This window comes from Oncorhynchus nerka, linkage group LG20 (genome assembly GCF_034236695.1).
Source record: "Oncorhynchus nerka isolate Pitt River linkage group LG20, Oner_Uvic_2.0, whole genome shotgun sequence".
Classification (NCBI taxonomy): domain Eukaryota; kingdom Metazoa; phylum Chordata; class Actinopteri; order Salmoniformes; family Salmonidae; genus Oncorhynchus; species Oncorhynchus nerka.
In genome coordinates this window covers 52,240,910-52,256,321 of record NC_088415.1, presented here as the reverse complement: position 1 = coordinate 52,256,321, position 15,412 = coordinate 52,240,910, and the positions used below count along the sequence as shown (strand labels likewise).

The following is a 15,412-nucleotide window of genomic DNA, read 5'->3' as shown; positions in this document are numbered from 1 at the left end:
GACAGGTACTGTCTTCACACTCCTATCCTACAGGTACTGTCTTCACACTCCTATCCGACAGGTACTGTCTTCACACTCCTATCCTACAGGTACTGTCTTCACACTCCTATCCTACAGGTACTGTCTTCACACTCCTATCCGACAGGTACTGTCTTCACACTCCTATCCTACAGGTACTGTCTTCACACTCCTATCCTACCAGAAACAGTTGAAACAATAAGACCCACTCTGTTTCTTAATAGACTTTATTGTAGCTGCACATTGCATGATTGTGAGTTAAAGTGCCTACGGTACCTTCCTAAAGACAATTCTCCCACTACGGCTTCATACACATTGAGATTGGTCACATGGTTTAGGTCACTGTGCAGTTTACTTAGCTGGTCCCTACATACCATCAAGAAATGAATTATATTTCTATAATCACATCATTCTTAAAATACTGCAATACACATCCATTTAAAATGGAAGAAATAAAGAAGGATATTACTGTGCAAAGACACTAACTGAAACTCTTACATTTTCCAATGAGTTCCCAAAACACTGAGGGTACAGGAAATATGGAACATAATACATACATAAGCAAGTATATTACATTTTTCTAATTATATTTCTGTCAGACAGGAACAATCCTCTTTCTCTCTGTCTTTGAAGAGTACATTCCCCTCTCGATAGCCTTGTGCTTCTTGCTAGACGAAGGACTGACAAGTTAACACCAGAGTTGACACCAAAAAGCCGGTAAGGCTGCTTCTCAAATGACACCATATATATATATATATATATATATATATGGCTCTTGGCAAATGAATGGATGTATAATCTCCTTATAATAATTAAGTATCATACAGTCAATCGGATCACTGCACAACATTCAGTCAGAGCGACACAATCACAGATACACAATATACCGATTGCACTGGGGATCAGGGCAATTAAGTAACATATTTAGGATATCTTACATGTGATTTAGTGTATTTCTGCTATCTAAAGGGCTGTGGATTGCTGTATGTTCCCGATTCACTTTCTTTGGCTCACATATTCACTATAATATAATATATCATTGACTAATAGCATTATTAATCAAAACATACAGATTACATAGAGGCTATAGAATATACATAAAATATACATTTACAAATGGAGGAAAATACTTGACTTTTGAAACACTGGTAATGTCATAAATAATTCATATTTTAACTTTATATATATTTATAGTTATCATATTAGTATTTAAACATCTTCAAAAATGACATACTGTTTGCTTGTTCCACACAGGCCAGGAGCCAGTGTTTTACACTCTGCAAGTAGAATTTGCCTTTAGACACAGATCCAGGATCAGTTTACCCTCCCCAATACCTAAAATTAATCATATTAACCATTAGGGAGAAAAACATAATACTGACACTTGATCAGTAACTAGGGGCATTTTCAGCCAATAGTCAACACTAAGGTCATAGTTCAAAGGTCAATACAGCATTAGGTTACAGCATGGGGTACATACACTGTTACACACACACACCTTCTCCACGAAACACACACTGGAGGTTAAGGTTTATCGCTAGGAGAAAGGGTTGGTGCATCTGTCTCTAGAATTATATATATGCTGAGTGCAAGTGATGCATCGTGTATATCATAATATTCATATATCATAGTATATTGTATACTATATGTGCTCTCAGGCATTTCTTTGTTTTCACACACACACGCATACACACACACACCGATGTAGAGGGTTTCCCTGTGTTACCTTACCTTACATCATTTAATCTACCTAATCTACTGTGCAACACAGACAAATAACTGTTTTACGGACTTGAACACACACACAACACAGTACTCTACTACAAACACACACATACAAACATTAGTCAAACTTTAGTATTGGAGTGTGTACCCATCATGCCATAAAAGCTGTGGTTTACACATCCTACCTTCAGAGAGAATTGTTTAGGACAAATCAAGAACAGCTCCAAAATTCTCTCAGAGCCCGATTAGTGTGGTCACAGGTAAAACATTGAAAACTGCAGTTCCGGCCTCTGGCTACTGTGTTGGTGCTATCTACAGGTCACGCCCCAGCCTCTCGATCTCGTCAATAAGGAAGTCGATGTCTGACTGGAGGGCTGCAGGGTTGGAGATGACCATGCGGAAGAAGTTGACCTTCTGGCCCTGAGGCTGGTAGCCCACCATGGTCGTACCAGACTCCATCATCATTGCTTTGATATTGGGCGCCACCTGGAGGATGGGAGGGGAATAGAACATATTTTAGAATACTGGAATAACGTGTCTGGAACATTTGAAAAGATAGAAGACGGTACAACAATTACCTTGTGAAGTTTCTCTCGATACTCTTTGCTGTTGTGTTCCATGCCTCTCAGGCTGGGTGGAATGTACCAGAAACATACATTGGTGTGCTGGGGCTACGGAGAGAAGACACACATTTAGAATATTTTGACCTTAATTAAGGATTTGTTTTATTACTATGTTTTTTTCAGCACCCCTACTTCCTGCGGCTGTGGAAGGAAGGGGGGGATGACTGAGGGAGGAAAGGAAAAACTAGGTCAGTTGCTTACCACTCCATCGAACACCATCTCGTATCCCTCTCTGTTTCTGATCTTGTCGTAGAGGTACTGAGACAGGTCCAGACACTTGTCAATGTGCTGCTCAAATCCTATGGTGCCCTGCGGAAAACAATATAAATATTACAATGATTAATAAGAGCTGACAATACAGAGGTGCTGGCTGGGGACAGCAGGGCATTCCTATAAGTGTTGAAACCCCATTGGGGTCTATATGTAATTAGAAGCCTGGATATGACCAAATACTAGATTCATGTAACATTGACTCACCTTGGCCTTCCACATGAGCCAGAACTTAAAGATGTCAACGTGGCGCCCACACTGGATGGCTTTGTCACCCGTGTCATAGCTGACATCATACTGTTTATCAGGCTGGAACAGGTACCCTGCGCACATCGAGTTACAGCCCGCCAGAATACCCTACAGAGAGAAAGAACAGGGTTATATAGAGAGCGAGAGTGTCTCTGTGTGTGTGTGTGTGTGTGTGTGTGTGTGTGTGCCCTCACCTTCTCTCTGACCAGGATGGCAGAGCACTGTAGAGGCACTCCCATCATCTTGTGAGGATTCCACGTGACAGAGTTAGCCCTAAAAGAGGAACAGCAGTCGTTACCGTGTTTGTAGTGTGAATTAAGGAATGTGTGTGTGTGTTTGTGTGTGTGTGTGTGTCAGTACCTCTCAACACCGCTGAACTTATGGCGATGCTTCCTGGACATCAGGAGACCACCTCCCCATGCACCCTGGAGAAAGAACACACGCACCAATAGAACAATAGGAAAAAACAATATTGTTCCCAAACACACAAACACACTGTACTCACGTCTACGTGCAACCACATGTTGTATTTCTCGCAGATGTCAGCGATCTCATTGATGGGGTCAAATGCTCCGTAAACAGTGGAACCAGCTGTAGCGTTCACAAACAGTGGATGATAACCCTGGAGGAACACAATATCACAGGAGTCACAAAGTGACATAACCCTTCATGTAAGAAACAGAGAGAGAGAGAGAGAGAGAGAGAGAGAGAGAGAGAGAGAGAGAGAGAGAGAGAGACGGACGGACATACAGACAGAGACAAAAAGAGATAGAGAGACAGAGGAATCGACAGAGAGAGAGACAGACAGGGAGAGAGAGATATACAGAGACAGAGGGAAGGAGAGAGAGAATCACCTTCTGCTTGACATCGAGGATCTTAGCTTCTAGATCAGCAGGAATAACTCTCCCCCTGAGAAAGAACAGGAACAGAGAACCAGCTGATCTATCTTAATGTATATCTACAGTGGGTCAGGTGCGACCTTTGTGTGTAGCTGTGGCGTACCTCTCATCTGTGCTCAGCAGGACCACGTTCTCTGAACCAAAGCCCAGAGCTGCCCCTGCCTTCTTGATAGAGTAGTGGCTCTGTGGGATTACAGAAAAATACAGGAACTTAAACAATTTAAAAACCGACACTATTGAGTGTGTTTTTGCTTGTGAGTGTGCATGTGTGTGTGCGTGTGTGTGCGTGTGACGTACATGTTCTGATGTGAAAAGCACCAGACGGGGAGCGACAGACATGCCCTTGGTCTTGACCTCAGGGAAGTACTTGTAGCGAGCGATCATCACACTGTACATGTTAGAGATGGCACCCCCTGTGGACAGAGAGAGAATGACTGGTCAGAACAGGACCATGGACAGCAGCTAGTCCAATACAGGCAGACATGACCACCTGATTTTGGCACAATCCAATGATACATTTCCACATTACAGGACAATAAAAGGTATCCAGTCCTGTTGTACATGATCACTTCTATATTGAAAAGATATCAAACAGTATTGGACATGCAGTAACACACATAACTTACTCACATACTATATGCCTGCACACACACACACACACATTCCATATTCTACATACCTGGTGAGAATATTCCGTCCCCCTCTCCTGAGGGCCAGCCAATAATCTCTCTCATCTTCTTCAGCGTCAGCTGCTCCATCAGGACAAACACTGGAGCGATCTCATAGGTGAACCTGACGGTCAATATATTAATACACAAATCAATCAATTCATACAACTATCGATTCACTCAAAACAATATTTATTGCAACATTTCACTTAAAATATTTAGGTCACATAGACCTTTGACCCTTTTCCTACGTTCCAGCGAAGACTCCTTCCGGTGAACAAAAGTTAAACATATTCAAGGATTTTATTTTTGCACGGCTAAACTGAGCTGAGGACTCAGAGCTACTGCTAGAACTGCAAGACAACCCTATGGACTCAAAGTTCCATTAAATTAGCCTCACACACATACACACACACACACACATTTACGCACACAAGCAAATTGAACTAATTAAAATTTGCCTGATATGAGACTGGGAGCAGACATTCATATTCAAATCCTTTTAAAGTATCAGTCAGCGTTTAATTAAAGCACACAAAGCTCTGATGGTTATCTGTCAATTCTGTCAATCACAACAGAGGCTTTTGATGCGACTGGCTGAAGGGTGTATGTGTGTGTGTGTGTGTGTGTGGGGGGGGGGAGGGGGCTTGTGTTGGGGAGAGATAAGAAGGCTTTAGCCCCAAATCTATTTCCTGCTTCAGAGTGGAGGAAGAGAAAAAGAGAATGAATGAGAGAGTGAAGGAGAGAGAAGGGGAGCACAGGTGTGGAACCAATGGAATGGAGAGGAAAGGAAAGACAAGATGCAGATGTAGACATTTAAGTCAGAGACAGAGGGAGAGAGGAGACAGAGATGACAACAGAGAGGCTTTTGTTTCAATCTCTATTGAATATTGAGATCAGGGTTTGACTCATTTCATAATTGAATTGAGAATGCCTCATAAATTCCAATTCAATTCTTGAATTTGAATTACATTTGAATTGAAGTAGTAAACAGGATTCAGAATCACAATTCAAATTTGAATCAATGGAAAAAACAATTGAATTCAGTAACTCAATGAAATTCAAATGCCTCTTCTATTCCACATTAGGTGTAGTCTATACAAATATACATCTTGCACATAAAACATCAAACAGGTCGTTATATTACATGCAGATAGAATATTGTTGAAAAAAATTGAAATTAATCTTGAAATGGATGGTCAAGGAAGACAAAACTTGTATGCGAATCAGTGGAGGCTGCTGAGGGGAGGACGGCTCATAATAATGTCTGGAACGGAGCTAATGGAATGGCATCAAACACATGGAAACCATGTATTGGATGTATTTGATACCATTCCACCAGCGATAATCACAAGTCTGCCCTCCCCAATTAAGGTGCCACCAACCTCCTGTGATAACGAATATACTAAGTTATTATATTTAATTGATCACTTACATTTTTCAATATGGGGAAAATACAACATTTCCCAGAATGCATTATTTTAACCCTCAAGTTGACCCTGAAGCCTTCAAAAAGAAGCAAATAAATGAAATGGTTGGGGGGAAAAGAATAGTATATTCTAACCACTAAGGTTAAAAGGTATATGAGCATTGTTTCCAGAGGAAAGTGATATATTCTTTGGTATCTGGAAGTGTGACCTTTAAGATTCAATGAAATTCTCATGTTCTATGACTGAGTGGAATTTATTTGAAATGCACTGAATTGAATTATACTTCCTGTTATTCAAATTAAAATTCTACATCCTGTCGGGAGTGGCCAATTCAATTCAAATTTCAATGAGTTTAATGGGAGTCAATTCAAACATTCTAAATTGAGCCCCACCCTGGCTGAGATGTTGTGATTTGATCATTTCAGAAAGAGAGGGCAACATCTCTGGTTGACTGAAATGATCTATGACATTTGTAAGCGACTCTGGGTTGGGTTGTGTGAATTTTGTGGCCCTAAGGCTATGTACCTCTGATGCCTGACCTCCCCACATCCTTCCCCTTCCTTTCCCGCCTCCCTCACCCCTCCACCTATGGCACATTTCCAATTACAATTTACCCCAGAATTCTACCCAAAAGTCTCAGACTTTTCTGTTTCCACTTACGAGTGCTGGCACCCGTGTTTCACTCTGCCATAGCTCTGGCGGACTAAATTGGAGCCAAGGCAAGGCCCGGGGTATATTTCAACTAGCATTTACATAACAATGGCTAGCTGTGAACTTTGACACCTTCTCACAAAAGCAAAAGTCTCGAATGATGCAAAGGCTGTTGATGCTGCTCGTGGAAACACGAGAACATTAGCTGCCCACTAGTTTTGTGGGTAAATCTCATTGGGAAAGCACCACAACTGTGTAACAAGGCCAGTTACACAACACACACACAACCCCCCTTCTACCCTTCACAGCCCTCCCCTCATCATCTGGGGACAGGGGAGCCGCACTGACAGACACACAAATACACACAGAAGAGGGGAGGAAGAGAGAGGGGAAGGGGAATAAGACATGACCACGAGGGGAATGGAAGACATTTGTGGCAAAGAGGATAGTAGGGGGAAGATAGCTTTTTTTAAAGAAAACCTTTATTTTACTAGGCAAGCCAGTTAAGAACAAATTCTTATTTACAATGACGGCCTAGGAACAATAGGTTAACTGCCTTGTTCAGGGGCAGAACGACAGATTTTCACCCTGTCAGCTCAGGGATTCAATCTAGCAACCTTTCAGTTACTGGCCCAACGCTCTAACCCCTAGGCTACCTGCCGCCCCAAGAAGAAGGAGGAAGGAGGGTGAGAAAAGTAAAGGGAGAGGAAATGAGAATGAGAGCGAGAGAACAGAGAGGGAGAGAGAGAGAGAGCGAGAGAGATAAATCTAGGCAGCAGCCCTATAATTAATGTGCATTTATTCTGTCTGTAACAGCCATCCTGGGGAGAGTTTGATTAGAACATTAGGTGCCAGTCAATACGCCAGCACAGATTATGACTGATGGGCCCTAATTACACACCAGTCAGACAGACAGACAGACAGACAGACAGACAGACAGACAGACAGACAGACAGACAGACAGACAGACAGACAGACAGACAGACAGACAGACAGACAGACAGACGCACACACACACACGGCCGGATTAAGAAATCACAGGACCCGGGGCTTTGTTTTGTTTTTTATGATTGGCAAATCTGACTGACAAACTGAGATCAATCTGGTCTTCAATTCAAGCAATGAATAGCCCAGGACAATGAAGCGACATACAGATTGTACAATATTAGCAGGCAATATATATATATATATATATATATATACAGTACCAGTCAAAAGTTTGGACAAACCTTATCATTCAAGGGATTTTCTTTATTTTCACTATTTTCTGCATTGTATAATAATAGTGAAGACATCAAAACTATGAAATAACACATATGGAATCATGTAGTAACCAAAAAAGTGTTAAACCTTGAATTCTAAATAAATCACAACAGCGTCACCAGCAAGCACCCCACACCATCACACCTCCTCCTCCATGCGTCACAGTGCAAACCACGCCTCACAAAGACAAGATAGTTGGACCAAAAATCTCCAATATGGACTCATCAGACCAAAGGACAGATTTCCACCGGTCTGATGTCCATTGCTCGTGTTTCTTGGCCAAGCAAGTCTCTTCTTCTTATTTCTGTCCTTAAGTAGGGGTTTCTTTTCAGCAATTCAACCATGAAGGGCTTATTCACGCAGTCTCATATGCACAGTTGATGTCGAGATGTGTATGTTACTTGAACACTGTGAAGCATTTATTTGGGCTGCAATCTGAGGGGCAGTTAACTCAAATGAACTTTTCCTCTGCAGCAGAGGTAACTCTGGGTCTTCCTTTCCTGTGGCGGTCCTCATGAGAGCCAGTTTCATTACAGCGCTGGATGGTTTTGCGACTGCACTTGAAGACACTTTCAAAGTTCTTGAAATTTGACTGACCTTCGTGTCTTAAAGTAATGATGGACTGTGGTTTCTCTTTGCTTATTTGAGCTGATTACCAAATAGGGCTATCTTCTGTATACCACCCCTACCTTGTCACAACACAACTGATTGGCTCAAACGCATTAAGAAGGAAAGATGTTCCACAAATGAACTTTTAACAAGGCACACCTGTTAATTTAAATGAATTCTAGGTGACTACCTCATGAAGCTGGTTGAGAGAATGCCAGGCTACTTTGAAGAATCTCAAATTTCTTGTTTTTGGTTACTAAAATAATCCATATGTGTTATTTCATAGTTATGATGTCTTCACTATTATTCTACAATGTAGGAAATAGTAAAAAATACAGTAAAATCCTGGAATGAGTAGGTGTGTGCAAACTTTTGACTGGTAGTGTGTGTGTGTGTGTGTGTGTGTGTGTGTGTGTGTGTGTGTGTATGTGTGTGTGTGTGTATATATATACACATATATATATATACTAAAGGGTTCAATGACTCAGAAAATCACAGACTAAATGTTGTAACCATGTTACAAAAATGTCACTGTTAAAACATCCTATTTGCCTTACTTACAAGCAGAGCATAATCTTATATAAGGAAGACAGAATATTTTGACAAATCTGCCGATTTCAGCTGAGCACAAAGGATAATACTTTTCCCTCATCTCGGGCAATAATATCTATAATGGCGATCATTATCACAATCACAGCCAATCATTGGTCTTTTCAGGGTGAAAATTACCCTTCAGTCACCTGCCTGTCCTATGGGACAGCCCCTAAATGCCCTCATATTATCCCCAACCCAGACCTCCTAAGTGACTCTGAGCACCATTGTGTCAGTTGTGTGCATGTGTGTGTGAGTGTGTGTGTCTGTGTGTGCAAGTGCAAAGGAAAATCAGTCTTTATCTACAGGGACAATAGAGCCAGAATGAGTCCTCCACAGGGAGCCGGGGCAGTCAGTCGCTGAGTGTGACAGGGTTTTCAGTGCCGCCGGGCGGCCATTGTGTGTGGGGCCCAGCTGGGCTATCTGCTAAGACCAGCTCACAATGAGCCTGCAGTCAATGGGGCGTTAACACTATCTCCTGAATCTGGGCCAGGCTGAACTGGTGTGTGTGTGTGTGTGTGTGTGTGTGTGTGTGTGTGTGTGTGTGTGTGTGTGTGTGTGTGTGTGTGTGTGTGTGTGTAGTGTGCAGTGTGTATCACAATTTTGTGTCCCTGCTCTCTGAGTCTCTCTCTCTCGGCATGGTTCCAAGTTTCCAACCGAGAGATGAGATGGAGTTTTCCAAGCAGGGTGATTGCCTAAGCTAATGTTTAAGAAAGAAGTGAAGCATCTCTTCTTTTCAATCTTGTTCTGTTACTATCAAACTCTGATCTTGAATTGTTCTTGTTTTATTACCATGTTTTATTACCATTAATGAACATGTCTGGTCTCTCAAAATCCTGCCATTTATCACAAACCCCAGAGCAGCCTTAATGCTACTATAAACTGGCTACCAACTTAATTAGAGCGGTAAAAATAAAAGTTTCGTCATACCTGTGGTATACAGTCTGATATACCACGGCTGTCAGCCAATCAGCATTCAGGGCTCGAACCACCCAGTTTATAATCATGTATTGTCTGTGATCTCTCTTCTATCTGTATGTCTCTCTTGCAGCTCTGGCATTGCCCTGCTTGCTCTCTCTTGTAATGCTGTAGTTATTTCTCTTTGTTATTTATTTGGTCTTTCGTGGTCCTGTGTTGTTTAGCTCTGCAGGGCTTCATGCCCTCTGTCAGAGTGGGCCACCAACTAAAACTGAGTTCTGATCAATGTTCAATAACCAGCCCGTGGGGCGGTGTGTGTGTGTGCGTGTGTGTGTGTGTGTGTGTGTGTGTGTGTGTGTGTGTGTGTGTGTGTGTTATCTGAGATGTACAGTATTCAGGCCTACTGTTCGATACACAGTTGGTACAGTGCCACCATCAGTCAGGTCAAAAGCAAAATTGTATACAACGGTCTTATATGAACTTAATTTTAAACACCTTTGACCTGACCAATCAGAGGCCTTGGCCTTCGTTTAACCCCCGAGGTTAAAGATTTCCGATTCCGATTCTGTAACTGAGCAGGTCTGAGGGGAACCACACTTCCTGAAAAATAAGGATTTTATTATATTTTTTGCTACATGGCGGAAATCCTTTAAATGTCAATCACAACCCACTGGGGCTTTCCAGTAAACGTTGGCTAGCCAGCACTGTGATGTCCACATCACATGCACACACACAGACACACATACACACACACAAAAACAGCAGTGTATGTCTCACATGTTTGTGTTGGCTGTAGAGGTGAGCCACTCCCCAGCCAGCCCAATGATGTCCAGCCCAGTAGAGAGTTGGTTGAAGAACCGCGGATGACCTGGGACACAAAGAGAGAGAGATGAGAGATTCTATCTCAAAGGGACTTCCTGGATGAAATAAAGGTTCCTAAAGAAACAAAAGAACGTAGTGGAATATTTGCCTGGATGGTTTCAATAACCTTATAAAAACACACCGTGTTTTCTTCACCCTGGGGGGCTGAAACAGTGTGTGTGTTCTTTCCAGCTATTAAAAGGAACCACTTTAAGTTAAAACGAAAAGAAAACAAAACACATTCACTCTTCTCTGTATTCCTATTGTGACCGGAGCCGCAGTGAAACATTTGCCTTGGAGTTGCTGATAACAAGGTTTACATGACAACCACGCTGTCTGAGTTCACATAAAGATGCTCACAAAGTTTGAAGTTTAAGTTTGAAAGATATTCAACACACAACAATCATCATCACTGGGCTACCACTGTTGTATTTACAGTTGAAGTCGGAAGTTTACATAAGCCAGACTACGGTTTGCAACTGCATATGGGGACAAAGATTGTACTTTCTGGAGAAATGTCCTCTGGTCTGATGAAACAAAAATAGAACTGTTTGGTCATAATGACCATCATTATCTTTGGAGGAAAAAGGGGGAGGATTGCAAGCCAAAGAACACCATCCCAACCTTGAAACACGGGGTGGCAGCATCATGTTGTGGGGTGCTTTGCTGCAGGAGGGACTGGGGCACTTCACAAAATAGATGGCATCATGAGGAAAGGAAAATGATGTGGATATATTGACGCAACATCTCAAGACATCAGTCAGGAAGTTAAAGCTTGGTCTCAATGACCCCAAGCATACTTCCAAAGTTGTGGCAAAATGGCTTAAGAACAACAAAGTCAAGGTATTGGAGTGGCCATCACAAAGCCCTGACCTCAATCCTATAGAAAATATGTGGGCAGAACTGAAAAAGCGTGTGCGAGCAAGGAGGCCTACAAACCTGACTCAGTTACACCAGCACTGTCAAGAGAAATGGGCCAAAATTCACCCAACTTATTGTGGGAAGCTTGTGGAAGGCTACCTGAAACGTTTGACCCAAGTTAAACAATTTGAAGGCAATGCTACCAAATACTAATTGAGTGTATGTAAACTTCTGACCCACTGGGAATGTGATGGAAGAAATAAAAGCTGAAATAAATCATTCTCTCTACAATTATTCTGACATTTCACATTCTTAAAATAGAGTGGTGATCCTATCTGACCTAAGACAGGGAATTTTTACTAGGACCAAATGTCAGAATTGTGAAAAACTGAGTTTAAATGTATTTGGCTAAGGTGTATGTAAACTTCCAACTTCAACTGTATGTCATGTAGCCCCCTAGACGGACTGACTGAATGACTGACTGACTGGCTGAAGAGCGCGATATTGGAGATATGAAAGGCGAAGCGGATTTGCTCCCACTCTGTTGGCATAGTGCAGCACCGTGGACAGAGAGTCAGTGGACTGAAGGCATGGGAATCAACTGAGGTAGGCTAATTAACACAGACATTTTTTTCTTAGCTATCATCACTTTGTGTGTGTAAATGATAAATGAATTAAGCTAAAGGTCTTTAGGAAGGAAAACCCAAGGGACAGCTTGACTGTTGTTGTTCCTAACGGCTTGCATCCCTGCCGGCGGTACTTGGTTTAATAAGAAGAGAGAAGGAGAAGAGGTTGTCAACGGAATTACCAGGGGAATAATAACCCGTCATTGTGATTGGTTGTAGCGTATCGAGGGAACAGCTTATGGTTTTGTGTAGAATTCCATTTTGCTCATGTGGTGTGAACACGAGCAGATGACCGTGACAAAGATAGAAACATATTGTAGCCCAATGCACTAATTACTGTGAAAAACATGACATGCAATATGTTCAATAAAACAGTGCATTATTAAACACTTCCAGATAGCCTATACAATATAAACATATTATAGGCCATAGTCCTACTATATAGGTTGGTTTAGTTTCATATAACCTAACCATTTAAGCTTACAGCAATCTTGTTTGTTTTGGACTGGAATGTAGCTTAAAGAGCAGAATTGACCGTCTTTTGTTTCTAATCTAATTTCCAATTAACGAAGGAGAGAAACAACAACCTATCTTAATTAGCTTTATAAGTTAAGGCTTTTTCCAGTGAAAAGCTTTTAGTCTGCCTGGCTTGGTGAGAGATAACTGCTTTTATAAGAAAGAAAAAAGAAAAAGAAAGTTATACACACAAAAACTGTCCCAAAAGCATGAAAAACAAACATCTGGTCTAAAACTTGTAACATATTTTACGTAATTATGTTGTGGCTAGTTTAGTGGTCTATGTTGTACAGTATGTACCTGTTCGCACGCCGTACTTGAGCGTGTCCCTGCAGTCAACAAGGATCTGCTCAAGGGACTCTGGCTGGTCAGAGAGCTCGAGGTTGAAGCCCTCCATGCCCTCGAGCAGCTGATGCGGATGGTGGAAGTCCAGAACCTTGGTGGAACGGTCAAACGACTTCCTGACGTAGTTGGTGAGGATGTCCACAAGTTCCAATAAGAACTGCATAGTGGCCTCTTCTCCATTTTTGGCGGGAAGTAAATCTAGAAGAATTAGGAGGAAAGCATTTACAAAATGAAAACAAATGTATGTAGAGGCTGGATTCCCTCATAGATAAGGGGGCCTGTAACAAACGAGCAACATTGTAGGTCTAGACCAGCGTTCACTACATGTCTAGAAAATGAAAGATTAAAAAAAAAGAGTAGGCCTATATTGAATGTCTGGCAAGAATAAACTTCGCTTACCTCTCGCAAACATGTTGGAGAAATCGGTCTCAGTGCGGCAGAAGCGCGCATCCCGGTCGCTGTTGACACAGGAGAACAGGTTCTTCTGGCGTTCTGAGAGCGAGCCTGCGAGCCGGCCTTCCTCCCCTAGACTGTTATTCTTCTGCAGGAACCCTATGGTGTTGCACGGAGCAGCATGAGTGGGGGAACACGCTTGGTTAACACTGCCCAACATCGCTAGATAAATAACTTGATAATGACTTTTATTCAAAGACCTGAGTTTTATCTATCCTTGTTATCAGTTACAAATGCAACACAGGTCTTTGTGGTGTCCTCTCGCAGACAGCGCTTATATACCCAGGTGGTAATCCCCATACAGCAGGAGGGTTATGGATCAATGTATGGATGAGGGTTGCCTATGTGTGTCTGTGTATGTGAGTGTGTGTGTGTGTGTGTGTGCTTGCATGGGTGCCCTGCCAGACCCTGCACAGTGACATCAACCCATAACCCAGCCATGCTGTAAAAAGTTTTTTTTGGACAGTAGTTACACCTAACAGAAACAGGTTATTTTGGACAGTAGTTACACCTTATGGAACCAGGTTTTGTTGGACAATTGTTACACCTAATGGAAGCATGTCGTTTTGGATAGTGGGTACACCTAATGGAAACAGGTTTTTATGGACAGTATTTACACCTAATGGAAACAGGTTCTTTTTGACAATTGTCAAACCTAATGGAAGCAGGCTATTTTGGACCGTATTTACTCCAAATGGAAAAAGGTTAATTTGGACATTTGTCAAACTGAATGGAAACAGGTTATGTTGGACTTTTGTCAAACCTAATGGAAACATGTTCTTTTGAACAGTAGATACACTTAATGGAAACATGTTATTTTGGACAGTAGGTACACCTAATGGAAACTGGATATTTTTGACAGTAGTCACACCTAATGGAAGCAGGTTGTTTTGGACAGTTGTTACACTTAATGGAAGCAGGCATGTTATTGTGGACAGTAGGCACACCTAATGGAAACAGGTTATTTCTTGACTATTGTCAAACCAAATTGAAACAGGTTATTTGGGACAGGAGTCACGCCTAATGGAAGCAGGTTATTTTGGACAGTAGTTACACCTAATGGAATCAGGATATTTTGGACAGTAGTTACACCTAATGGAAACAGGTTATTTTGAACAGTCGATACACCTAATGGAAACATATTATTTGGCTAGCAGTTACACCTAATGGAAACAGTTTTTTTTGTACAATTGTTACACCTAATGGAAACAGGTTATTTTGCACAATTGTTACACCTAATGGAAGCATGTTATTTTGGACAGTAGTCACACCTAATGGAAGCAGGTTGTTTTGTACAGTAGTTACACCTAATGGAAGTAGGCTATTTTGGACAGTAGGTACACCTAATGGCAACATGTTATTTTGGACAGTAGGTACACCTAATGGAAACAGGTTCTTATGGACAGTATTTACACCTAATGGAAACAGTGTTATTTTTGTGTTTTCTTCATGTATTGGGTCACCTAATGGAAACAGGTTATTTTGGACAGTTTTGTCTTGGGATTTTGGAATGTGAAGTGGGAGGTTATTTTCTAGGAGAGTCTATGGCTTACACCTAATCAGAAGCAGGTTATTTGGGAACAGTATTTAGGCAGCCATAATGGTTGGAATTGTCCTGGTTCTTGATGTCCTGGATAGAGGTTACACCTAATGGAGGCTGATTATTTTGGTAGTGTCATGTTGGAAGCAGGTTATTTGGGAAAGTTAACCTAATGGAAACACATTCTTTTGGACAGTAGTTACATGTAATGGAAGCTGAATATTTTCAGGACCAGTAGTCAACACCCAATGGAAGCAGGTTATTTTGGACAGCAGTTACAGCTAATGGAAGATTGC

General features: G+C 41.7%; 1 protein-coding gene across 7 annotated transcripts in view; it reads right to left on the bottom strand.

The window, feature by feature from the left end:
• Window positions 1-227: 227 nt before the first annotated feature.
• The window catches only part of LOC115102736 (glutamate decarboxylase 1-like), a 31,278-nt gene continuing 16,093 nt past the window's right edge, over window positions 228-15,412 (bottom strand). For all 7 annotated transcript variants that reach the window (XM_065005575.1, XM_029622979.2, XM_065005576.1 and 4 more), the window contains 14 exons: window positions 13,523-13,675; window positions 13,079-13,321; window positions 10,692-10,782; window positions 4,464-4,576; window positions 4,082-4,197; window positions 3,888-3,967; window positions 3,740-3,794; window positions 3,391-3,507; window positions 3,246-3,310; window positions 3,080-3,158; window positions 2,844-2,993; window positions 2,568-2,675; window positions 2,322-2,414; window positions 228-2,229 (listed from right to left, as the gene is read on the bottom strand). In XM_065005575.1, the coding sequence (XP_064861647.1) occupies window positions 2,056-2,229; window positions 2,322-2,414; window positions 2,568-2,675; window positions 2,844-2,993; window positions 3,080-3,158; window positions 3,246-3,310; window positions 3,391-3,507; window positions 3,740-3,794; window positions 3,888-3,967; window positions 4,082-4,197; window positions 4,464-4,576; window positions 10,692-10,782; window positions 13,079-13,321; window positions 13,523-13,675 (1,637 nt within the window). In that variant the 3' untranslated portion in view covers window positions 228-2,055. The remainder of the gene's footprint in view (window positions 2,230-2,321; window positions 2,415-2,567; window positions 2,676-2,843; window positions 2,994-3,079; window positions 3,159-3,245; window positions 3,311-3,390; window positions 3,508-3,739; window positions 3,795-3,887; window positions 3,968-4,081; window positions 4,198-4,463; window positions 4,577-10,691; window positions 10,783-13,078; window positions 13,322-13,522; window positions 13,676-15,412) is intronic.